Source organism: Syngnathus floridae, chromosome 11 (genome assembly GCF_059516105.1).
Source record: "Syngnathus floridae isolate MCC-2025c chromosome 11, RoL_Sflo_1.0, whole genome shotgun sequence".
NCBI classification, from domain to species: domain Eukaryota; kingdom Metazoa; phylum Chordata; class Actinopteri; order Syngnathiformes; family Syngnathidae; genus Syngnathus; species Syngnathus floridae.
This window is the reverse complement of record NC_142423.1, coordinates 10355884-10382465: the sequence shown is the minus strand read 5'-3', so window position 1 is coordinate 10382465 and position 26582 is coordinate 10355884. Positions and strand designations below refer to the sequence as shown.

The 26582-nt window shown below is 41.2% G+C and overlaps 1 protein-coding gene across 4 annotated transcripts in view; it reads left to right on the top strand.

Annotated features, from left to right (window-relative positions):
- tox2 (TOX high mobility group box family member 2) overlaps positions 1-26582 on the top strand; it is a 63312-nt gene that overhangs the window by 32842 nt on the left and 3888 nt on the right. For 3 of the 4 annotated variants that reach the window (XM_088390312.1, XM_088390313.1, XM_088390314.1), the window contains 4 exons: positions 7053-7388; positions 20573-20866; positions 21736-21966; positions 25367-25447. In XM_088390312.1, coding sequence (XP_088246438.1) covers positions 7053-7388; positions 20573-20866; positions 21736-21966; positions 25367-25447 — 942 coding nt within the window. The remainder of the gene's footprint in view (positions 1-7052; positions 7389-20572; positions 20867-21735; positions 21967-25366; positions 25448-26582) is intronic. The other variant, XM_088390315.1, reaches the window with a different exon arrangement.

The window sequence follows — 26582 nt, the reverse complement described above, 5'->3', positions numbered from 1 at the left end:
TGTCTCCCTGTCCCTGCATTGTCAGCACGCAGGCTATAGAAATATTTTGGCAGACTGCCGCTTGTTTTCATTTTCACAAAAGATGTATCAGGGGATGCAGAGGGGAGGGAAGGTGCAGTCGGTGGGAAACGATGTGGAGACATCGCGTCAAGTCAGGCGGATGTTTGCGGGATGGAAATTGCTTGTGGGGAGGAGGAAAAATGAAAACCAGTAGATGGGGAGCTACCAGATCAATGTGCAGATGAGGTGAGTCAGGTGAAGGGAGGAATTGAAGTGAGCAATCAATGAAAAAAAGACCCGGGCAACCACTCCAGACCCCGCCCCCCATCCTACCTAAACAGCGAAAGGAAGCTGTAAATCAACCTAATGTGGCCGAGCTGTAATTCAGACCAGCGGGGCCCGCACGCCGGCGTAGGGCGCCGAACAGCGGGAGTTTGCAAAACCCCAGCGCTTTAATCAGCACACCGATTCGAAGATACTAGAACCCCCCTGCCCCAATCACTTTGCTTCCTGTCAGTCACACACGGCTGAAGCCGGACTAATTCCGGCACGTCGACGTCTCCAGACGTCCGCGGGTTTTTGGGGGATTCTGGCCGCCTGCCAACCAGAGTATTACTCAGCTTGACTGAAAAGGTTGGAATGGGACTTTAATTCAGAACATGAAGGCCCAAATGTGATAGATTTGTTAAAGGTTGCACATAAAAGAGTTCAGGGATCATGTTCGACAATGGCTCATCAGAAACATATGGTGGGAAGAGGAGACACGCATGAGGGAGGGAGGGAGGGAGGGAAACCTTAACCAACTCTGCGAGGGCAGAAAAAGTGTGAGAAACAAGTCATTGTGCCTTATCTTCTAAATCTGAAGTTGCTAGGAAATTCTGAGGATGAAAATGACGCATCCAATTGATTTTGAAGGTCAGGAGAGGAAAAATTAAAGAGGGAAGAATCTGAAGCTGTCTTGAACAATATTCTAAGATTTTGTAGGATCTAATAACCAGAAATAAAATCTTCTCAAGGGTAATTTTATAAGAACATCTCACTAAAAATTTGATTAATTCCTTACATTAATAATTCAAACCATGATCCTAAAACACTTTAATATCATTTCAAACTCATCTTCATTAAGTAGATTATGAATAAATACACCAGAATATTTTTAAAAACGGATTTGGGTTTGTACTGCTGTAAAGTGGCTATTCCCTAAAATGTTAATTAATTGTTGAAATTTAAATTATGGGTTCTGTCACCCTTGGAACTGATTATAATAATAATAATAATGATAATAATAATAATAGTATACCTCTATTTTTTTGACTCTATTATATATACCTCTATTTTCATTTTGCCTGACACTTCACAAATTTAAATTGAGCTTTTAGAAGAGGAAGTGAAAAGGCTGGTATCAATTTTGATATCAATCTTCACATCCTTAGCGATGATGAGTGTTGCTGTGCCAAACGGCGCAAACAGCGGAGTTCATTGACGCCAGCGGCGAGCCGACCCGTCCGCTCGCCGCCAGCCACACGGCCAACAATGACAACCAAGAGCACAAGGGCACAGATGTTAGCGTCCTGTTGGCACCAGGTCGTCCAGTCTCTCATGGACTCTCCACCCCTGGAGGAGGGTGGGGGCACGACGACACTTAAGCACACAGTGACACCAAGAAAGCAGGCAAAAGTTAAATGATTAAAGTAGAAAAATCAGAGATATGTATGAAATGTGCACAAAAAGCCTTTCAATGGCTTTTACGCTCACAGGAATGAACGGAGGATTAAACACCCCTCCGTTTGTTTAAAGCATAGTTATTTGTGGGTGACAGGATCCTAACAATTCTGCGAATAATGCCGGTTTGTCTGCGTGACTGCACCATCAGCGCTCCTTTTGTTATTCCCTACATTGTTCCACTCACTCAGTCCAAACGCTGCAGGCTTTTTTTTTTTTTTTTTTTTTTTTTTGGGTACATTTTTTTGTATTCTCCATTTACCTTTTCTTGCAACAATAATTTGTTTTGTCGTGCGCTCACAGAAGCGCCATTGTGCGCATGCTAATAGCCAGTTAGGCTGTGGGAGGAAGAAAAAGCAAGATGAGTGAAGTCGCTTTAAAAGAGAGCGGCGGTGATTTTTATTATTTTATTTGCGTTGTATGTTGGAGCGCCTGCTGTGGAGAGAAGATAGTCGCCAACAAGTTAAAGAAATGGAAGGGGGAATAAAATTGTACGCCGGCCAATGTAATCCTAAATGCACCCTGTCAGGCAGCGACTGTGATTATGCTCCTCATTTGAAACATCCACTTCCTTCCTGTGCCTGCCCGCTAAACACACAGCAGCCTTAACATGAGCGTCACTCTGCACCGCGGAGCTGGTTTGCCCTTTGTTTTTATCAGCGTTAAGCTTAAAAATGGGAACATTCTCCCATAATCGATCCAAAACACGTTCCAATCGGAGCTTTTATCCTTTTAACGATGAATCAGGGTCAAAATTGTATCGTGTATTCTCTTTTTAAAGCTCTTTTCCAGTGATGGAGGTTAGGACACAAGCTCTGTCTTCAGGTTTGGGCACACGACAGGTTTTGCGCGACACTTTACATTGGAGAAAATAAAGTACCCTTCATTACCTCTGTTAGGAGTGTGACAGATCTGCCTTAACACTAGTATGCACTTTTCTGCCTATTGAAAGGCTTGGTCACACTGCTGAATTACACTTCAAACGCCACTCATGCTGCCATTACCTCTGACGCTACACTGCAAGCTTCCAAAGAGGCAAGCAGACAAAGTCGGGCACTCTTTATCTCATCTTTTTTCCCGCCGTTTATTTACAAATGGTCTTGTTTATAGTGTTGCTCGAGTCCCACTTTACATGGAACACAGAGAGGCCCATTCTACAACACCATCCATCTCTGTTCGCTGTCAAGTTGGGCTTAATTAAAACCAGAGCTGATCTTGTGCCACGCGATCATGTCAGAGGCACTACAAAGAACATTTTGGCAGGAGTACAGCAAAGGCTGATGAGTGCCAGGCATCTGCTTACAGCTACCCTATACCTTGCTTGTCCCGCTTGGTGCCTGATCTACACGGTAATGGCGCTATCTCGCCAACGCTGACCACAGAAGACATGATGAGTGGTTTCATAAAACGGAGCATGGAAGGCAATAATGGTGCAAAAGTATGCAGATGTCCACGTTCACCTTTTTGCTTAAAAAGAAATAGAGAAAGACAAACTTGGGTAAATTATACTGTTATCTAGTGACTTAAGATTCCGACAACAAAACAGAAACCTTTTTAATTTCATATACCCGCCGCAACCGATACTTTGCATCTTTTCTGTTTCCTTTCTGTCTTCGCTACGTCGTATCCTGTTCCCACCGCTTGTCTCACTTGCCAGACGGGGTTCACGGGGTCACCACCGTCTGATGGCGCGTCAAGGCCGATTAGCGTCAACTGCATTTGCGCCATGTCATATTTCATTATGCGTCCAGCGAGTCAGAGCGGGACGGGTGTGATTTGATTGGATGACAGAAATGATATAATTTGTGTTTAACCTCGGGCGGTACCAGGCTCTGAGTGGCGTACTAATGCATGTTGCAAAAAGATGAGGGCGGGTCATCTCTCGCTCCGCCAGCAACTAATTCAAAGTGGCATGCGGCCGAGCGGAAGCCAAGCCAGGGCGATTACCCAACATGTGTCTAGGTTACCAGAGAAGCCTTATCAAATAATAAACATTATTATTTAGCTTTAGTTTCATCTTTTCTCCTTTTTTCCATCCATCCATCCATCCATCCATCCATCCATCCATCCATCCATCCATCCATCCATCCATCCATCCATCCATCCATCCATCCATCCATCCATCCATCCATCCATCCATCCATCCATCCATCCATCCATCCATCCATCCATCCATCCATCCATCCATCCATCCATCCATCCATCCATCCATCCATCCATCCATCCATCCATCCATCCAGTTCAAGACGCTTTTGCTTGTTTCGACATGTAAATCTATTTTCAGCTTGATCTTCATCTATTATCACCGTAAATATAGCTTGATGGAATTATTAGACGTTATAATCTGGTTTTGTCCTGGATGCCGATACGTGCAAGTGTTCTAACAATAATCTAATAAGAAAAAAAAGTGCACCTAATGAGCCATTAGCCACAGTCAATATCATCTCCAGAAGGCCTTGACTGCGCAGGAAAGGCTACAGAGGGAGGATTAGATGAGTGCCAAAATAAAACGACAAGCTGGAGCGCTCCCCAATCAATGATATTTCCTTGCTCTGTCCCACGCCAACTGTCTCTTCATCTGTTTCCCTCCGACGGAAGGTGCGCTGCAATGCAACTGTTACGGTCCAGAGACGCGGCGCTTAATTAAAATGTTACTGCAGCTCCCACCATGGAAGCCAAGTTCCCTATTCCCCAGTCAAATAATAACCCATATCATATAGAAGCTAACGATGTCGTAAAAATTGATTATATACTTTCATTGTGTCTGTGGGAAAGCGTATTTTATGGTGGGGTACTCAATTTGCAATACAGATTTTTTTTTTAATATAAATGTCATTTTGTTTTATTCCTTTTTTTGTTTGTTTTTTGTTTCCTTACGTTTATGTTTTATAGGTAACCTACCTAGAAACAGACATTGACCAAAGTCTTGAATCAAGTCATTCCACCAATATGGTGATTTTTATTTGATTCCATTTATTATAATTACCTTTGCAAAATAAAAATAATAATATTCAGAGTACAGTACAGTACAGTACAGTACAGCACAGTGTGTGATTTCACATGCAAAAAACACATGCATGCACAATGGAGATGTATGAATGATTTATCAAGCCACAATCCTACTGGGGATGTCTTTGGCATATTTACATTTTATCATCGAGTCCAACGGTTGAGACTTTGCAAGCAGGAAACTATCATTGCTTTCATGGATATACACTTGGAAAAACGGCAAACAAAAAATGTAGGTGAACACACTCCATGATCACTCAAAGATGGCACCCGTTGGAGCACAATGGTGAGGGACACGCACAATGGCTTGGATGTTTACAGCGGACAATCCCATTTCCTTCCAACAATTATGAGGGACATTGAATCTCAGGAAATGTTGCTTTTCTCATCCATTAGACCAAACAATAACACAAGTGATCCCTAAAGGTTTGCACACACACACAAAAACATCTGTCTTCAAAGGACGGAGGCTGAAAACTCATGTCAGCCTATGTAGAGACTGCAAGTGATCACCTTGTTTCTTTCTCATTAAGTGTAAGGGAAGAGGATGAAATGTCCAATTAAAAGCCTGGCTCAAAGGATTTTAAATGGATTTCAATTCTGCTGAAAGCTACAACATTCTCTCTCGTGTGTGTGTAAAATGATGCAGCTGTTCTATTGGCTGCTTGCACGTGGATTTTTATTAGACGGCCAACGATGGCCATTTTTTTTCCCTTCTTGTTTGAGTACAGTATTGGATGTTGTATAATTTTTTTTAAGCTTTTATTAGCCTATGAATTCATATTATACGGTAATGTTATATATTGAGAGATTGTACTATGTAGGTTTGTAAAATATGGAACATTTAAAATTTAAACTATAGTTAGGTTTGACATATTTATTGTATTTTAAATGTGTATGAAATTTCAAAGTACAGTGGAAAAGTTGAACCGGGCAAACAATGCGTTCACCTTGAAGAAAAATGACAACACAACATTCTCTCTCTCTCTCTCTCTCTCTCTCTCTCTCTCTCTCTCTCTTTCTCGCTCACGGTCTCTCTCTCTCTCTCTCTCTCAGCCATCTTCTTTTTCTCCTCCAAAAGTATCTGCCACCGAGATAAATGACCACTCTGCCGCTGAGCATGACAGCCTACACAAAGATGATATTGAATTGATTTGAGAAATGTTGCCGGACTGACTGTTTGATGTATGCCGCATGACGTGAATCATAAAAATTCTATTAAAAAACCCTTGAATGGCTGACACCGGAATATTATTTGTGATGATTAATTTGACACAGTCATTACAATGGGAGTCGTTTCAGCTGAAGATTGCTTTTTCGCTCCCTGTTGACTCCCCTGGCTATTTTTTCTCTCTGGGTGTCTTTGTGGAGCTGATTGGACACGCCGTGTTAGCGTTCAAGTATGTTTTGGGTTTTTTGGCGCTTTGTTTTGTTTTGCGACAAATTACATGAAAGAAAATATGAATTGAAAGCATTAGTAAAGGTTTTGGAGAAGTGTCACCGTCTCAGGTGAAGGTGGATGGGGTCACAAAAGCCTGCGGAAAGCACAAATTGTTGACATACTGACAATCTGAGTGAATTTGAGTTCTTTTCCCCGCTTCTGATCAAAGTTAGCAAACGCCTGATTAGATTTCTCTCAAAGATTATCATCAGCAATTATCTTATCGCTAACAGTGATTTGTTTTCCCCCCTGATCTACTTGAAAAACAATCACAGCGCACATGTGCTTATGTTTTGATATTTAGCAGCAAATCTTCATTAGTGTCATTTTTTTATTTTTTATTTTAGTGAGTGTGTTCGGGTTTTTTTTCCTTGTTTTTTTTCTTGCACATTACTTTTGGTACGAGTTTCTGGTGTCTGGAGTCCATTTGGGAGAATATGCATAAGGGTCATAGCTTGAGGTGCCGTTTATACTTTTCTTAACTGAAAACAGATGAAACCGGCTTTATTTTCATACCTTTGCGTAAAAACATGAAACATTCAAAAATAGGAATCTTTTAAAGTCACATTTCCATTTAAGAATGGTTTCCATTCAAGCAAGTCTGCTTTTCAATTTAGGTTAAGGATTTGGGGTTTGTATCTCATCTCCAGCTTTAACAGTGCTCCAGCTTCTTCTTACACTCCCAAAACTTTCTTGTTCATGAAGACTCTAAATTGTCTACAGGCACAAATATGAATGGTCTACTCTATTGCCCTGCGATTGATGAGTGACCAGTCCAGGGTAGATCCAACTTCTCCTCCAATTAGATCTTACTGAGACTCTGGTGGACAGACCAGGGTGAAAACCGCTCCTCGTCCAAACATGTCTGTGTCTTCCTCAGAACTACACAGCTCAGACTGGCGGCGGTAGCGGCAGCAACGGCGGAGGAGCAGGAGGCGGCGGTGGCGGCGGAGGAGGCAACGGTGGCAGCGGTGGCGGAACGGCCGGCGGCAACGGAGCCGGCGACGAAGACTACGAGATCCCACCCATCACTCCACCTAACCACCCGGAACCTCCCCTCCTTCACCTGATGGAGCACGACTCCACAGGCTACCTCTGTCACTCGCTGTCGCACAATGGCCTCATCAACCCTTATTCCTACCCGGAGCTGCCCACCTTGATGATGTCCAACATGCTGGCGCAAGACGGCCAGCTGGTCTCTGGCCAAATGCACTCGGTGAGTACAAACCGGCAATTCCCGATGGCGAGCACTAAAAACAACAATTGAATATGATGACAATTGATTCAGAGCCTTGGCCATCAATTTATCGGCTTAAAGATGCTGGCCAGCGTATTGTGTCAGAAATATTTTCGCGGATATAAATAAATAATACATTTATAATAAATATATAAATACGATGAAATAAAATGGTACGACTGGCATAAAAACAAGTATAAACAAGACGAAAATAAAACTCACCATTACGTTGAATTCGTGGGAGCTCTGAGCTTGTTTCTCAGACCGGGGTTTGGGGACCCCTGCTGTAGATTATGTGGAATATCGATAAACATCTTCCACCACCACCCGGAGGAATTGGATTTGTATCATTTATCCTCATACACAATTTACATTTGACCTTTGCCACAGAGGCAGTGCTTTAACAGTCAGGGTATTTTTTTTTAGAAACACATAGTTCAGGAATTTAGGCTAACGGTCCATTTCATGAAGATTGCGTTTATGTTGTACAAATAACAACCAAAACTGGTTCCGTAGCACCCACTGGATTTTATTATTTTTTTTTTTAATCCAGGCCCAGGAGCTACTTTCATAAGTGACATGAAATTGGGTATGCATGTCTATCATGGATAGATGAATAAAAAGTCTTAAGGCACCATTGCTGAATAGAAATGCTATGTCTGCCATTTTGGTTTGCAACGGTCATTTTAGGGTCATTTGGACATTTCTACCTTCAAACTGTCAAAGTTCCAAGTATGATGACTTGCCATGAAAGACAAAATGTCTAACTTCACTCCAAAATTCCGCCCCCTAAGCCATATTCGCTGAGCGACATGAACTTTTGGAGAATTATCCATCATAAGTTGATGAACAAAAAGGTCTCAGCCTGGAAAGACACAGGAAATATACCTTTTTTGTTGTAAGCGTACAAAATAATTTCATCCATTTCCACAGATCCTTAAAAAGAAATTCATCCAGGAAATTTTGTCGGATCGTTGATAAATTTGAAACATCCAGAATGGTCTGAGACAAAGAACTACAGAAAGAACACCATAAAATATATTTGCAAAAAGTTTAGATTGTCATCATTGTGCATGGACAAATCACAGCTGTAATCAGAAGTGTATAGATGCAATACTTGATTTGCTGGCAACGTACAATCTTTAGTTTCAATGTATTTACTGGACATGGAGATTTGTCGTTTTCATATCCGGTGATAACCATCACTTGTTTGCCATTTTTAGAGATAGATTATTCCAAATGAAAGGAGGTGAAGCAGACAGCAATTTAGATACTTTAAATAGCTTCTCGACGTTTCCTCAGTGCACGCATTTTCTTTTTTTTTTTGCTCTGTCAAGCTCCGCTGCTGAAAATCAGAAAGGTCTAAATCAAATAGTTTTCTGCCTGGCAAAGCTACCAAAGCGTAACGGAGCAAGGTTCATTTGTGCAGAGAAGGAATTTCTATTAAATCTCTGCCTCACCTTGACACACTCTGTCGACCGGAGTCATTAAGCAAACGCCCGAGTTCAAACGCGAGAGGCCGTCGATACGAATACCTGGGCGGACAGTAAAGAGGGTTAATTCTTAATTTTGGACTCTTCGAGATGAGATGATTTCATTTTGTAGAGGGAGTCGCCGCTGTGCGCCCCTGCATGTGTATGTGGCTATGTGTGCACACTATAAACAATATCTCTGTTGTTGAAATGGATCCACTACATCTGGAGGTCAGGGGCTTATATTCAATCTTGAGCATGTTGAAAAAAATCCATTAGGGTTCATCTTTCCTGCATCAGCCATTCTATTGTGCTGCTGCAGTGAGATCTGTTTTCATCAGGCAGATTCAATACGTGAGCTGGGCAATGAAAAGAGGAGTGCAATAGACTTGGATGGAGAGAGTTAAGATGGAAGAAAGAAGAAATTGCAAAGAGGTGACTCTTATTCTAAATGAGCAAGCCTATGCTGGGTTTCATCATTGTGTATTTTAGAAGTAATTCACTCGAGTGAAATAACATTGAGCTCGCTCGGTACGGTGTGTGGACAAGGGCGATGAGAGTGTTTGGTCGCAGGTGCTCGCATAAAAGCATCAAGTAAATGGGCTAATTATGCAGAGAAATGAGTGGAGACCTAGTGTGGTGATATTTAGGGAGCTATTATGGACAAAAGAGGCAGTGCATGTTTAGTTTGCTGAAAACAGAGTTTAGATGGAGTTTCTCTAGCTGGATTTATACTCCATGGTTCATGACACACTTGCATTTTTTTACTCTCAAGGGGTACTATTTGGATATACGTTGATGGGATGGAATCTGATATCTCATATCAGAAAGTTTCTTCCTAATATGGAGAAAAATGTGATGTGTATCGGATAGCTGCCCAACGGAGTTCATGGTGAAACATCACACATGACTCTGAAGTGTAACATTAGCCAAGGAGCTAACACAAGAGGTAGAAAAGGATGATCCATGGTTGCCGTGACAACGGCACAAAGGGCTTCACATGCCTACAGTTGACAAATATTAATAACATTGACCCCAAGGAGGGCAAAGAAAAACTACAAAACTGGGGAAAAATGAGAAACCATTGGGAGTTCTGAATCTGGTTGAATGTGAGGTCCCTCAAGAGTCTGCCCTTGAACCCTTGTTGTTCCATCTGTGTAGGTTACCCTTGGATCAAAGGCTTCAGAACATCAATGTTGTTATCATGGCCAGACAGATGACACACAGCTGACTCTCAAGAACAAAAACAAACAACAAAAACATACCTTCATTTAGTGCTCCTTCTCTGTGACTGCACTCGACGAGGCCGTTCTATCCATGCCCCACTGTCATTGCATCTCCAGATTCCAAAACACATTAGACATTTAATACCTATGCTAAGGTTGCACTGATCTTATCAAAGCAACCAGGCGAAGATGCTCATCTCTGCCCGACTCACCGAGCTGTCTTGTTTTTTTGCCTCTTATTCTGGACTTTGTCAGCAACAACAAAAACACGACCAATATACTTCTTCATGTGGGATGATGGTGCATAACCTCACAATTGTGCTTGCTACCATCTGCACTTTATTTTCTATTATACGTGATTGAGAAAGACCCCGCTGAAATTCAAATGACCTCGGCCTCTTTTGCTCAATGGCGCATGAGATATTAGCCCTCGTCAAAGTGCCTCCAGTGTGCTCGTTTGAATGCGGAGCAAATGATGAATTTACAATCGTACCGAGAGACGTCCAGGCATAACCCGCAACAAATTAGCAGATGAAGTCTGCACGGTGTAGTCGAGCTAGCAAGTGTTTATTTGACCTCATACAGAGATGACAAGCGTTCCAGTTTAGCCTTATTTGTTAGAAACTGTTGCCATTTGTTCAAAAACAGTGCGTAAACAGACACAAAGTGCACGGTAGATGAACTTGGAATTTGCAAGTGAGTCTCTAAGTACCACAGTTTGTGGATTGCCTGACATTTGGACTCTACCAGCCAACCCGTTGCAATAACATTCGTTGATGTCGTTGGATCTTCCCCCATGTGCAAAAGCTGCTCCGTGGCCGACTAGCTGGCTAACGTAGCGGATAAACAGCAGCTGCTCCTCCACAAGTCCAGAATAAGTAACAGGCAAGCATTGTTACAATGAAAGGAGAACAAGTCTTGTGTTTGACAGGAGAAGAAAGGCCAGGGTTCCATTCATGAATCTTAAAGCGATGTCTTAATTGGCTTTAAAATGTTTTATATTAATCGAAATATTTACACTTATAAGTAGGATTTTTAAGATTGGTCTGAAGTCTCGAAATAATTTTACGCTGCTGAAAAATTGTAATATTTTTAGATAAATATTTTATTTATTTTATTTGACTCATGATAACAGTGCAGCACGGTTTAGCATCGGTTTGCACATCCGCATCACAGTTTGGAGTTTGTGGGTTCGATTCCGGCTCCAGCCTCCAGCCTTGACCACTCCAAATTGTCCGTTGGTGTAATTGGGTGTTTGTCTATATGTGCCCTGCTTTTGGCTGGCAAACAATTCAGGGCCCGAAGAGGGCTGGGATAGGCACCAGCATGCAGTTCACAAAATGGATGGATGGATGGCTACAATTAATGTCTTTGTTTCAATGTGAGGTATGGTTCAGTGCCAGAGATCACTTATCATATTATTCCCGTCATAATTGTCGCATTAACTTGACCTGTGCGCTCCTTTATTCCTTTTTCTTCTTGTCCTTGTTCTTCTTCACAATGGCTTTGTTTTTCCTGGTGAGCAATGAAGTGCTCCTGGCAGGTGTTGGCGGCTCAGCTGAGCCGACGCAAATGAAATTTGAGCTGCAATGTCAAGTGAACTTGTCACAGTCAAACTGCTGTGAATTATTGAGGAAAAAAATGGGCAGAGGTTTTAAAGCATTTTCCCTTCACTGTCAATGTTTTTGCAAACAAGAAAAATGGTGCATTTAAAAAGAAGCTGAAAAGGAGAATCGCACATCACTTTTCCAATTTCAAAGTACAATATTGGACTTTGCTTTATTAATCTTCTCTTTCTTCTGGACTTTTTTTCCCCTCCTTTCCAATGAGAAAGGGCAAAAAAATGATTCTTTAAAGTCATTTGGTGGAAGGGATTAGAGAGCGTGTGCAAAAAAAAAAAGACGGTGAACGTCTGGAACTTTCTCAACAGTTCACTGAGTCTCAGCGACAGAGTGGAACTTTATTAATTATACCAATGTTAACTCATTCACTTCCATCCCAGTTGAAATTGATCTATATCCGCCAATGGCAGTGAAAGAGTTAAATCCTCATATGTGAATACTTTTCATACTATGATTGCAAATGCCCCCACAATAATTCTGCAAAAAACATTCAATATGTGGGGTTCAACTAAACATTATTGCATTATTGTGCAGTATATAAAACTATTACAAAATCAGATACAATTTTATTATATCATTCATGATAATTTTAAATAATCCAAACATTAAATTAGACCAGATATTTAGGACCGAGCTTAGATGAGATATCATTTTTGCATCCCTATATGTATTTTATTATTGATTATATTGTATGACATTAATTATGTTCTACACAGTTCTAAATATTATTTATTTATACATGTCTGACCCCCATATATGAATCTTGAGTGGCCAAACACCGAAATTATACAAACCAAGAAAGGTTCCTTGGCTTTATGTAACACATTCATGTTTTCCACTTCCTCATTTTAGTACTGCGCTGGTAAAGCCTGGCTAATAAAAGGCTCCTATTAATATGTCCTGTTGCCTAGCGACGGCAGGCAGCGAGTAATAGCATTCTGTGGAAAAATAGATGACCGATAAGGAAGAATTCAATTCTTTTCTCATCTCCTGGGAGAAAGTGGCTTATTTTTTTTTCCTTCTTCTTCTTCGCGGCAATGTGATATGAAACTGTAGTTGTACATTAAGAAATAGCGGTTATTTTCCATTCTCATCATTTTAAAGGGATATTTATTGCCGCTTAGGTTGGCAGCTCATCTTTTTTCCTCTTATAAAAGACAATTAATGTCTTGAGGCAATCAGAGGATATGGGCCTTGACTTCAACCATTTTAATCGGAAATTCTAAAGAGTCTGTATTAAATTAGCCAAAGCAAAGTTTTTGCATTGCCTTCCCATTCCAAGTGTAATTTCGACCTATGTGTAAACATGGCCTTCAATATGGAAGCGCCGCTCCAAAAAAGCACTCGCAATAATGTTACTTATCTGGGCCATCGCGGATAATCTCCGTAGAAGAAAATGTTCATTTTAGATAATTCATCACATCGTATTTCAAAAACAACAGTGCGAAAGATGAGCTACCGCACACCTGTTGTTGTTTTTTTTTGGGCCGCCATCTTCATTCCTTGCCGCAGATGTGATCAACGGCACCACTCAAGTGAAGAAGAAACAGATGCGGCGGCGGTGGCGGCGGCAGATCGCCGGCATTATAAGGCAGATACATGGCGCACACAAGGCGTCTCATATTGGAACCCGCCGTGGGCCCCTGCTGGGCGTTATCATGCCATGAAATCATGTCCATATTGCACTGTGGCCTATCGCCTCATTCCGCTTTCATCAGCGCGAATATTCTGCCCCCGGTGGCGGGGAATAGCCGGCCCATGTCATCTCACTCAGAAATAAGTGGCCCACTAGCTACCAACCTCTGCTTCTAGCTTCTAGCACCCCCTACTGTGCCACCAGACCAGAACACAAGGTCCAACATGATTCATGTAAGCCAAGAGAACATCTCTCAATTCCAGTCCGAGCCTGTGAATACTCATTCATTCAGGTCATATCATTCTGAGGGTACTGAAAACAAAGGTGTCAAGTCACAATGTACAAAATTAGCCTTTTATTTGTGCCCTTTTTGTAAATATCTGCCTGATTAAGGTTTTTTATTGTTCACCAGTGCTTGTCGACCAGTTGCTTGTGTCAACCAATCCGCTTGTGTCTTGTCCAGGTGGACCTGGTTGCCTCCTCCATTAGTTTGTATTTGGTCCTCTCCTTCTGTTCAGTCCCTGTTGGTTCATTGTAGTTTCTTACTTCAATTTAAATCTTTTGACTAGTTTGTTTTATTGCTTAGACTTTAGTCATTTTGGATTCCTGCTTATTTGGTTTTATTCCCCAAGTACCTTGTTTGCCTATTTTTTCTCTTTGAATTGATTTTTGTGTGCTCCTCCCCACCCCGCTATTCTGCTTTTGGGTCCTCAGCCACTTGCAAACGTGACAAATGTAGCATTATAGTCATTATGTCCTTAAGAAAAAAAAAATAGGGGTGAGTTGTAGTAGTGTACAAGAGGATCCCAGTGCCACAGCCTAAGCTTTTGTCTTCAATGGATTTCCCGCCCCCTTTGCATTACTTTTGTACTTGACGTCCGTCCTGTAGTTTAAAGCCTAATATCTATGAATGTGAATCACCTCTGATTAAAGCACAGCACTAGCCCGAGAAGACTAAACAAAAACAAGTATAGCCTAACTGCACATTTTTGAAACAAGGCATGAATGCATCACATCAGCCTTTCACTTCTATACAAGCGTCTAGAATGCACGTTTTTCTCCTCTTTTTTGTTCTTCCTCTTCATTCTTATCTTTGCTCACTCTTATTTTATTCATTTATATCTGGGGGTGTCAAACTTAAAGTGCATTTGACACAGAAGTGAGGAGCCTCATTATCCGAGCATCCCTTTTTTTTTTGCCGTCTGCATGTCAGGGTTGGTGCGTCCTCCTCACAACTGTCATGTAAGACGGGACATGCAATTCTTTCCGCTTTTTGTGAGGTGAGCCGAGACACGCCCAGGTCGAGGGTGGGGCTTGGTGGGCACAGAAGAAAGGAATAGGGGAAAGAAAATAAAAGCTAAGGAGGTTCCAACATCAGCTGTAATGAGCATCATGGAGGATGTCGCCGAGAGGGACATCATGACATTACTACCTGCCTTGTTGTCACATTGCCCTGAGCGCCCACCCCCCACCTCATCTTTCTAAAGTCTTCAGCCGCAAAGATGGTTGCATACAACCGCCTGGAGACATATTCAACATCATAGGATCAATGAATCAATTTAAATAAGACATATGCAATAGTTCCTTTGTGACTCAAAAAAAAAACCTGACATCCAAATTTATGCCAAAATGGAGATGTTGTTTTGCATGATTGATCCAAACAAAATGGCAATCAAAACAATCTTTCTTTATTGTTGTCCTTGGCGGAAGAATGAAATGCATTTGAATAATAACATAACATCGTGATAAAAGAATCCATTCATCGTTGCCGCGACTATCAGCCTCCTGTGTTAAAACTATACAATAGACACAACACTGAGACAACCAGCATTACAATAGAGGCTTAAAGAAAAAAAGAAAATACAAAAAAAAAAAAAAACACGAGCATTTGTGTGTCTGGCACATCTTTAAAGCCAGCCGTCTCCTACAAAATGTTGGCGTGTTATCGACTTGGCTGTGACTACTGTTGTGTCAAGGTCCATTTCAGCAGTGTGGCTAGCTGGAGATATACTTGGACTAAATTGCCTTTTCAGTCCAGTTTTTGCTCATTTGCGAGGTATTTCTGTTTGCCTGCCAGGATGACATCATGTGAGCACGTTTGAGCTAAAGTGCAAGATGTGTTTTATTGTTTCGCTTGTGGCTGTGGAACTCAACTGCTGTCCACATGTCGACAGCTGATTGGGAGAAAAAAAAACAAGGTCCAAATCATGAATTGTTAATGTGTCCGTGTTGACCGGCTGCTTTGGTGTTTTCAGCCAAGCAGAAATTTGTTGAAATTGTGCATTATTTCTTATTTAATGAGATATTGATTCAAGACAAAATTTAATCTGTCTTGATTTACAATTCAAATAAAAAAAATCGCCTCTTTATTGGGTAGTCGGACAACCTAAATATATATTGAGCCACCGTACTATTTCATAGATTAAATTCCACTTGGCTAGAACCTGCATAATATTCAATGCCGAGTGCCCCCAATACAGTAAGAACGAAATCTATCTTCAGATGGCCTCCAATTAAGCTTCAGCATATGCTTCTTGCGCTTCTCATGACTCAGCATTTGCGTGAAAGCAGCGTTGGCTCCCAATGTATGATTCATAAAACGGCTGGTGCATTAATTCAGTGTAAATGACCCCCCTAGTGCATGCAAAGCTTGATAAAGCAAAGACGCGATAGGGAGAGACCCGGGCGAGGAGGCGGCGGCGGCGGCGACTCGCCGTCGTTAGCGTGCCATGCCCTCGGGGCGAGCGTCGAGTAGCTTTGAGGAGCTTGCACACATACACACACACACACACACACACACACACATCTTCCTCTCCACAACCCCTCAGCCTGCAGGCTCGTGTTTACTGCGCTTTTTGAAGGATGGCTCCCGAGCGCGCCGCTAATTAAAGCTGTCACGGCTGGGTGCCTGCAGGGATAATGTTCTATTATTATAGTCATTTGTTTCAATTAAACGCTGGCTGATTTTACAATAGCGGCCGTGAACCTGCACGAGTGAGCCATCACTCTAAACAAGATGGCTCCAGTCAAGCAGCCAGGAGGAGGCGGAGTGTGCGTTTGTGTGTGTACAGTCACATGATCACGGTGTATTTGAAAAGAAAAAAAAACGTGGGAAGCTTATGAAAACTGTTCAAACAGTAAATAATGTGCTGTTATAGATTTTGTTTTATGCTCCAATGAAGAGGTAGCGTCTGTTTATTTTGTATTTTAGTTAGGGTTGTCTCTGATTGGTTGTTTTTCCTCTGGCGCGGTGTTTATTAAAATCTTTTTAGTAGTACAAGATAGAGCCAAAAAATAAATCCCCACATAGACTACAATGTACTACAATGAGACTGTTCCGATAGTTTTCACAAGTGACAAAAAGTTATTATTTGGAGAATTGCAATTTCCCCGTCCTAAACGAAGGCGACATCCATGAGTCACATGATCCCCGGGTATTAAAAAGGCACACAAGATGGAACAGAGCTTATTAAAACAGAGCAAACAGTGAATAATGTGCAGTTTTATCGTCAATGGACTTCATTTTCAGCTCACATTTAACAGTTTAATGTGGAATAAAATGATTGATTGAGGCAAGAAAGAAGAGAATCCAGTCAATAATGAATCAAAACTATATGACGCTAATAAGGTAGGGTGGGGGAATAAAGAGTAGAAGCTACTCCCCAGGAGGACATGCCAAGGTGAGGTGTTTTAGGCTCTGCATTAAATCTCTCTCCTTGTATCTGAATAGCACCCTGCACCCCACCATCTCATCTCAGTGCTGCTGGTCAAATCCCCTTAGCTAAATCAAATGGTGCAGGCAATTGCAGGTGAGGTCGGGCACAGAGCAAAAGGGAACAATGCCTCTGTGATATTCCATCTCCGACCTCCAATGTGCTGCACATAATTGGAAAGCCTTTTGTTATTTGACTCCCATTTGACTGTGATGTACAAGGCAGGAATGCAAACACGACAGGCGTAAAGACGGCGGCACGGGGTGGGGGAGAAGCGCGCTCACCGTCCATTTCCTGCTTTTATATCACGCGGTTAGCCGCGCCTGGAAGCTCGCTATTGAAATATCCAAACGGTTCACCTCGCTCACTGTCTTTGACGGATGGATTTGACGCCTCGTCGTCTTTTTTGATTTCTTTTGAGTGCTTTGTCTCATTTTTCTTTTATTGAATGAGACCTCCGCAAAGGAAGTTACGTTTTGGTTGTGGGTTTGTTTGTGTTGTTATATCAACTTGTTTTGAGCGATTAGCTCTTCTACCAAGTATTTTGAGAATAAAATAAAATACTGTAAATGGATGAGCAGAATTGAAACTTGTTGAACATGTTTAATCTAAATTGAATTCCTCTGTTCCAAATTACTGGTACCTCATTAGATCAGGTTTGAATTTGTTCAACTAATGATTAATTTAAAAATCGAATAATTTGTCAATTACTATTTTGACAAAGCAATGAGTCGATTTCAAAATAATTGTTTTCAATTTCTTTGCTTTTATTCACAAACATTGAAAATTGCTGGTGCAGAAAATGCATAAACAAAAACTGATGCGCATTCACTGACTGGTTTGCTTTGTATGTTATCAAAAAGAGGCAAAATAAATGTAAATCATAATTTTCCAAAGAAAAAGCAGGCATGTTTGCGAATGTCATTTTGATCAAACAACAATAATCAATCCACTTTTGTAGAAGAGAATATTTACTGTTGATTGTTTGAAATCCTGTCCCTAAAAAAAAAAAACATTTAAAATAATTGTTGGTTCATTTGATAATTGAATTTTTGCACCTCTAGTCACTGACGATGTGTTCACCAATTGTGAATTTGGATTCAACTTCAATTCCTTGGGATTTCACAGTTGTTTAAGCCTGTGCAGAGTGCTGTTCATGGATTTTTATTTGATGTCTGTCAATAGAAATGTATTCAAAGCTCTGCTGAAAGGGGCCAGCTTCATTGTGGGATGTTTGCTTCCGCTCGGAGCAAAATCATCTCAGTGCCAGAGAGTCATTCATGCTAAAAGCAGAGAACGCGCTGACCGATAAATTTCTGTAACTCAATGTTCTCCCTCGTCTCCTTGCTCAGAAATAAAACCATGCCATTATGAATTAGCATACAGTACCTATGGCAACCGGCAACCTCTGTCTCTGTCTTTTATAATGTTTGTACAGTCATCTGTGACTGGTTTGAAACGGCTGCTGCTCAATGCCACAGATGATAATGATGAACCTTTCCTCGAAAAGTAATTAAATGCAGATTATTTGAATGAATTAATCACACTGTGACAGTGATTTTTAAGTCTCTGGCTAAATGTAATTACTCGTGATAATGTATTACACAAAGGTCTGTTTTCTAAATTGGCATTGACCCATCAGACCTAAAAGCAACAAACAACTTGACAGGCAGAGTTGACATGGCAAATTAGGAGTTCCACAAAGCTCTTATTGTGAGCATGTGTTTTTCTGCTCAAATTTAACATAACATGCTTCTCAGCAAATATGTATAGCAAATGGAATCTTGCTGGCTGCTTGCCATATTTGCAAAATAAAGACTATACATATATATATATGTGTATATATTGGGGGGGGGGGGGGGGGGGTTCAGTTGTGCACCGATTAACCGCTTCATTAGTCACGAGGCACGACTCTCAACTGGAATGTAAAAACAGTGATTGCTGTGAGCTATGAAAACCAGTATGAATGATGATGGCAGGGGGAGGGGAAAATATTTATGTACGATTCACAAACCAGCAGCGGCACAGTGAACGGGTTTGTTCTGCTTTCTGGGTAGAAAAAATATCGATGCCAATCAAACGTAATCCGACATTGAACACTCTTGATGGAGCTAGGGATGAAAAGAGCAATTATGTCGCCGTGAATATGCAGAAATGCTGGTTTGTTCTATTGCAGGTAGTTGATCTCCTTGTTGTTTACATTAAACATGGTGGCTCCCATCAAAGGATGACCATTTTTTTCCAGTGTGCGCCAAGAGGCTGTTGCTATGGAAATAGAAGCACAGTGGCTATGATAGGCCATTCATGTTTGATTAATTGGTTTTTCAACGCTTCTCGGCTTGTGAGGACCTATAAAGAGCAAGCCCGTGAAAAATGGAAAATTAATGGGTTTCTATTTCCTACTCCCCCCCTTTACTCTTTTATTCACTTATTTTCATGAGGCTATTTCACCCTGGTGAAAAAAAAAGTGTTTTGAATTATGATTGGAAGTTATTCGAAATGCAAAAGGAATGTCTTTGTTCATGGCGGCAAACACAGAAAATGATGAGTTTGAGCCTCACTCGGCATTACTTTGTTGTTGTGCTTTTTTTTTTTTTTTTTAACTCAGGCAATCCGCCGGAGGCCTATTATGATTAGAGAGTCTTCATCTTTAAACCTCTACTTGTGTTTTTCAAGACTCGGCTCTTTTGATTTGATCTTTTCCAGCTCTGGCACTAATGTGTAATGTATTATTTAAGTCATAAATGTTTAAAAACAAAGCAAAAAAAAAGAGAAACTAAAAAGTCCTAACAAATGCTGGCTCATCGCTTTCCGATCAAGTAAATTGCCAAACGCTTCCCCATTCATTACCGCATTAAAAGCATCCTTCTCTCGTTTTGTCTCGACGCATTTCAAAGAAACGCTTTGAATGTGTTTATTGTGCAGGATCTTTTAAAAGCGCCAAGAACACAATGTGGTGAGAATCTTCCGCGAGCACCCTTGAAGGAAAATAAAAATTTGAAGAATACTTTTTAATCTGCTTAAATTCAGTCTGTGGACCGAGCGCACGCAGTCTATGAGATTCGGCAATTGTGTTTTTGTGAGTCGCCGACATTGTGTATTGATTTTGTTAAGATTCCAAATTATAATCACGTCTGAACAACATTGCAGATGTGATAGCCAATCACAAAAAAAAGAGGAGCAGAAAATATCTATCTACAAAGTATCAGGGATAATAAATACATTAATGACGTTATCCCCAGATTCATCCTCATGTGACGGTCAATGGAGAAAAGAAATGCTAACAACATACACAGCCACTCTTACAGTATTGTGAGAGGGTTTCTTCCCTCTGTATGCTCACATAATTTATCATATTCATTGTCTAGCCTCTCTCAAATTGACAAAGGCCATCTCCTCTTCTATTTGCATATTTGGCTGATTGGCATTTGCACATTCTTGGGCTGCAGAGAAGATGATACTGTAGTAAAGCTGGTCTTCTTCTCTCACCCCAGATGCACGAGATGGCTTTGCACCACCACCACCACCACCACCTCCACCAACAACACCATCACCCCCACCAGCAGCACCACCCAGACGGCGTTCGTTACGACCCCGCCGGTAACCATCCCCTGATTAACCGATCGCCACCGATATTGGGCAACCCAATGAGCGCGCTGTCCCAGCTGAACCCTCAGCTGGGCCGGAGCGCACTGCCTCACGGTTCCCCCTCACCTCCCGGAAGCAAATCTGCCACGCCCTCCCCCTCCAGCTCCAATCAGGAGGAGGAGACCGATCCTCATTCAAAGGTACTGATGTGGCTTGTAGTAGTAAACCTGAGAATGTTGTAGGGATTTTTTTTGTCCGATTCCGTTTGTGGTAGGGGATTCAAGGCATTACAGATCTAGTGGATGAAAAAAGGTCCTATTCGCCAGAGGCTATCATCAGAAGTCAGCTGAGATGGATGGATGGATGAATTGATGGATGGATGGACGGACAGATGGATTGATTGATTGACGGTTACGAATCCCGACTTGGTTCCTACCTTTTTTGCTAAAGAGGGTGCTGAGATATGCCCATCTTAGAAAAACAGACTGATGGATGATGCGAATCCTGATACTATATTAATAGGCCCCAGATGAAGAACTTGAAATGTATTTTGCATATTGAAAGGTCTCCTTCGACGGATGCTCTATTTGCATTCATTTGAATGCTAAATTGTAAAACTGTGCTCGTAAATCGCCTATGGGCCAAATTGTGAACGAAAACACACTGAGCTTCACATACATGGCTAAATGCAAACGAGCGCTTTGGCGCTCTTAACACTATTAGATATTAGAAAAGCAGACTATGCCGAAATATGTTCCCTTCTTTTGCGTGTGCGAATAAAAATGATTAGCATCTCTCTCTCGCTCTCTGTATCGGTAAGTAATTCCATTTGCACTCTCCACTCCGCTTGTGAGACCACCATCAAAGCTGGAGCAAATCCAGCAGGTGATTTAAAATTCCTCTTACCCAGAAATGTCCATTTCTTTTAATAACTTGTTGAAAAAGATTTAATGGTTTTGGCAATTGCGTCATGCTGGTATAGCAACAGGCATGTGCTTGCTTCTCTTTGGAATTTTTCAGGGCAAAGTGAATGACGTGGATGGACGCTTGTTTGTCTGCTTTTTTCCAGATGACGGGTGAAAAACGGTCATCCTCCGAAATGATGAAGCCCAAACCCAAACCGCAGAAGAAGAAGAAAAAGAAGGACCCCAATGAGCCCACCAAGCCCGTGTCAGCGTACGCGTTGTTCTTCAGGGACACCCAGGCGGCCATTAAGGGGCAGAATCCCAATGCCACGTTTGGGGACGTGTCCAAGATTGTCGCTTCTATGTGGGACGGCCTCGGAGAGGAGCAGAAACAGGTGCATTGTCTTGGAACGATAAAGCCGCAAGTAACAGAAAATGTAACATGTAAAATGTAACACATTGGAAGTCGGCCATTATGGCCATTTCCAGGGTCCTGCAAAAACAAACATTTCCGAGATATTTTGTCCCCATGTAAGCAAATTTGAGCCATGCATCATGCTTAGACCCACAAAAAAGTCTCTAGACTGATGCTAGATGAAAAATTTGGCATTTTGGTGGAAGTCATCATGGGGACATTTTGGCCATATCTGGGTAATTGGCAGTGAAACAAAAATCAACCCCTGAAGCATGAATCCTTGTTAAATTTGGTTGCCACATCTATCACGAAAATAGAAAAAAAAGTGAAAAACGGGTTTCAATGCATTCTGAAATGAAATCCTGTCGAAAACATATTTGATGATTTTATTTGTGGCACAGATTTTTTATTTGTAGTTTGAGGGAAAAGCTCTCACCTGGCTGACAAAAGGCCTCAAGTTAACTGTGTTTGTGTGCCACCAAACACTCTCCAGGCGTCGGACTTTGCAGGCTGTCCGTCGTTTTTATTCGCAGTTAATTTTTGCCGCCTCCACCGCTTCTCCTTGCCATGAATCTTCATTTGGGCGTCTGACACCCCTGAATGTGAATTCCTCATTTCCTGTCCTTTTATTTATATGTGTTGCTGGGTGATTTGATCACGCCGAGGGAATACGAGATTAGCAATTGCATCCGCGTCCTTGGTTTGGCCTCAAGGACATCTGCTGCTGAATTGTTATAGTTTGCAACCCGCCGCATGCTTCCAAAAAACATTTTCCGCGTTACCTAGGTAGAGAAAAGGGCAAATCTGCCATTCCCCCATTTTGTTTGCTCTTTTGTCAGTTCAGTCAAACGTGTCAAACCTCATCATTGGGCTAATGGCGTTGTTCTGGCGAGAAAGCTCTCTGGCTGTCGTTGCGCTGATTGCTCTCTTTCCAGAACTGACTAATGGATATAACTTTTCAATTAATAAAGAGCACGAAAGAATTATGTCCAGCAGACTAAATGTGACTAATGATTATGGCATAAAATGTAAAAGCTAAAAATGATACCCACAAATGATCCAAGTATTTTAATGGATTTACAGACTGATCAATGGATGGATTGATGGACAGATAGATGGATTAGTTGCCGCATGCTTCTGTTATTGTACGACACAGGTGTTCAGCCCGCAAATAATCCCAATGAAAATATAAATGTGTTTAATTTAAAAAGATAAAATGCGTACTGGAATCCATAAAAACACTGTGAAAAAATAAATGTGAATAATTATCGTTTGGGGCGTTCAAGGACACTGTCAATTGCTCCGCGTTAACAGGACTTTCCAATTAGCTGCTGTGTCCTGTTATGATCAATCAAGCATGACAAAACTTTCTTTGTTTTGGTCTTTTTTGTGTTTGAGATTATGTAGTCGACAGTGTTGTCCTTGAGTTTTCTTTCAAGCATGTTTTTGTTTATACTTGCCGTGTTATCATTATTCTTCTATTTAATTCCCAGAGGCTTTGTGATGTGAGATCAATGCATGATTTGGTATGTGTTTGTCCTGAAGGTGACGTCATGTCCAAGCTGCCCCAGAAACACTAAAGCACTTTCTTTTGTTTTGAGTTAAGATGAAGATGTTTCTTTAATATATTTTTGAAGAACACGAATTAGTGAAGTATTGTAAACGTTAATACTGAGGCTAGATATTACCGGACACAGATATTAAAAGTCGCCTGACCTGTTTTCTTTTCGTATTTTCCATGTTTTCGTCAAGATAGTGTGTCATTTTTAGGGGCCTCAACAGACCTAACATTAAACATTAAAAATCAAACAGAAAGTTAGCCAAGTTGGTTTGAATAATCAATTTTATATTCGATTGTAGGGCCCGGGCAATATGGATTTTTTTTTAGGCCAATGCTAATTCTGATTTTGTCGGACAAAAATATTGAGATAACCAATATATTATTTTTAAAAACATACAATAGGTGAAAGAAAACCTTTCTCAAATCTTTTTTTTTTGCATTTGAAATACGGTATGGACGTACAGAAGGTTCAACGAAAACGAGTGTTTGGGCCAATTTGTCACAGCTTTAATCGTCACTAGAGGTTGTTTCTTCTCCACGCCCAGAGCTCATCACTCAGCTGGCTGTCAGTAGGGTGCAGCGTTATTGTCTCCTGTAATTAACTGCTTATCAAACAAGCGTATTTCATTAAGCTACAATTAGGCGAATAATTTGCACAGCGCACCTCTGTGTCGGGGTGGCAATGGCAGCGTACTCGCCTGTCGCGGCTTTAATTTGCGCTGACCTGCAGCCTCCCGATGTCGGCTAATGAATCCGCTCTTTTTGAAGTAATTAGACATCCTTAGGCGGGGGTAATTTATTTAAAAAGTCAGTGTCACTGTGTAAATCGTTAGCGGTGTTGAAATTAATTTGAAACGAAAGCTGCTGGGAATCGTTAGAGATTTTAAGTGGTTGCAGCAACATTTTTTTTTTCACTCCCACAGTCCATGTAAAGATGTGAAGTGTCATTAGATTAGCATTGATGCGAGCAGTAGAACAACATCTGTGTTATATATAGACATTTCACGCCATTAGTCATTTGTGTCGTCAGAGAAGACCGTCAAAGGTTTAATACAATTTCTTCGAGGGAGAGAATAAACATCAGCTGGAGAATGTATTCACCTTATTTGCTTGAGTGTGTCTCTGCTCGTTTGTTTCCATGTTTGTTGTGGCTGACAGCTTACACGACATGCAATGGTAGCGCATGAATGCTTAATGGTTATTCGAGACCACCTCTTGGAAAGAAAATGACCCCCCCCCGCCACATGTAGGGCTCCTGAGGAGGATCACTACTTACCCATGACAACTTCACTTCATGGAAACACACTGAAAAAAAATGAGACTCGGCTGCAAATTTGATCAAATGTTTTTTTTTTCCATTTACTACTATTGCTCGATGGCGGGGAACTTGGAGAAGTTGTTGAATGAGTAACAAATCTGACACCAGCAGGACCCACTCGATCATGTGGTGCCACCAAGAGCACGGTCTGATGGCCCAGATTGTCAGGGAAGGAGGACAAAATAAATGAATTAATTATGAACAAAATTTAAAATAAAATTAAAATTAAAAAAATAAAAGGAGGGAAAGAGTTTGGAAGCATGCAGGAGCACGGGACACAAGTGCAGGTCCATGCCACAGTTTAACTCTGCATGAACAACGAGCACATGGATATTTTGGACAGAAAGGAGAGCTAATTGCACGCTAGTCAACAATTGTTCGCTCCATCAAGCTAGTACTCAATAACGTGATACGTAACACTTGTCATTTTCTCTGAGCCTATGATGACCTCCTGATGCGAGCTCACTTTGTAAGAACTGTTGTCATTGTTTGTTCCTGCAGAACTACAAGAGGAAAACAGAGGCGGCTAAAAAGGAGTACCTGAAAGCCTTGGCTGCCTACAGAGCCAGTCTGGTTTCTAAGGTAACCGTGTGTCTGCAAGTGTGCATTCGTGTGTGTAGGTCATGGTTTTGATATACATGGGTCAGCAGTGATATAAAGGGTGATAAATTAAACCAGGAGAAGGAATAGGAAACGTTTTCGTGTGTGATGGGACTTTGGAGTGTTTGTTCACATTTTCTGCTCGCTACACTTAATTTGAGTCCAGAAAACAAGCCTGCTTTTTAGCAGTCAATACCTACAATCATTTAAATTATACATAAATAAATATTTGAAATAATCAATAAATAAATGGAAATACTCTAATAAATAAGTACAAACAATATTTCATTCCTTTTTATGTTTTTATGTACGCCTTGAAATATGAATAACTAAATAACGGTGAGTATTGTAAGACAAAAATCAAATATAAACTAATACAAGTAAATATCACTCCATCATTTCAATTTTTTGACCACCTGCAATGCATCATAATACGTTTGTTTGTTGTTATCCGCATTTCCATGTGTGACTTCCTCATGTAACATCTTCAAACCCTCCCTTCCGAAGCACATGCATTTCACCACGTTCCTCCTGCATTGTTTTCTTTTCAGAAAGTGACATTTCCATACTAAGCCCCACCCCTCCGTCAGCGCCCCGTCTCGTTTCCTCTCCCCGAAACAAGCACCTTGATTGAGGCATGAATAGTTCATTCATCAGCCTCTTGGCGGCGGGCGCACTTTTAACTCAAAGCCGCTTGTCTAAGCTCAATTACGCCTTGATTGAGGCTATACATTGACAAAATTGCTAGTCAAAAATAAAAACTTTGTCAGCCAATCAGATGGCAGGTTCATTGAAATGAGACTTTTGACTCTAAGTGGATTTGGAGGTAATCGTGGCTGCACATCATCATCGTGCACCTGTTGCCTTTTTTTTGTCTAGTTAACAAATGTAGCTAACTACTCTGTAGCACAAAAAATCCTGGGAAAAAGTCTTTTCATAATCACGGTTTAAAAATTACTCTTAGCCTCGGGTGCTTTTCCTTGGATAAATCGAAAATCGATTGAATGACCGAGCCTCCTTCTCCTCACTAAATTCTTTATAATATCATGTTGTGTGTGCACCCGCAAGTCTAAACACTGAATTCTGATTAATATTGCTTTTGTGGAATATAAATTAA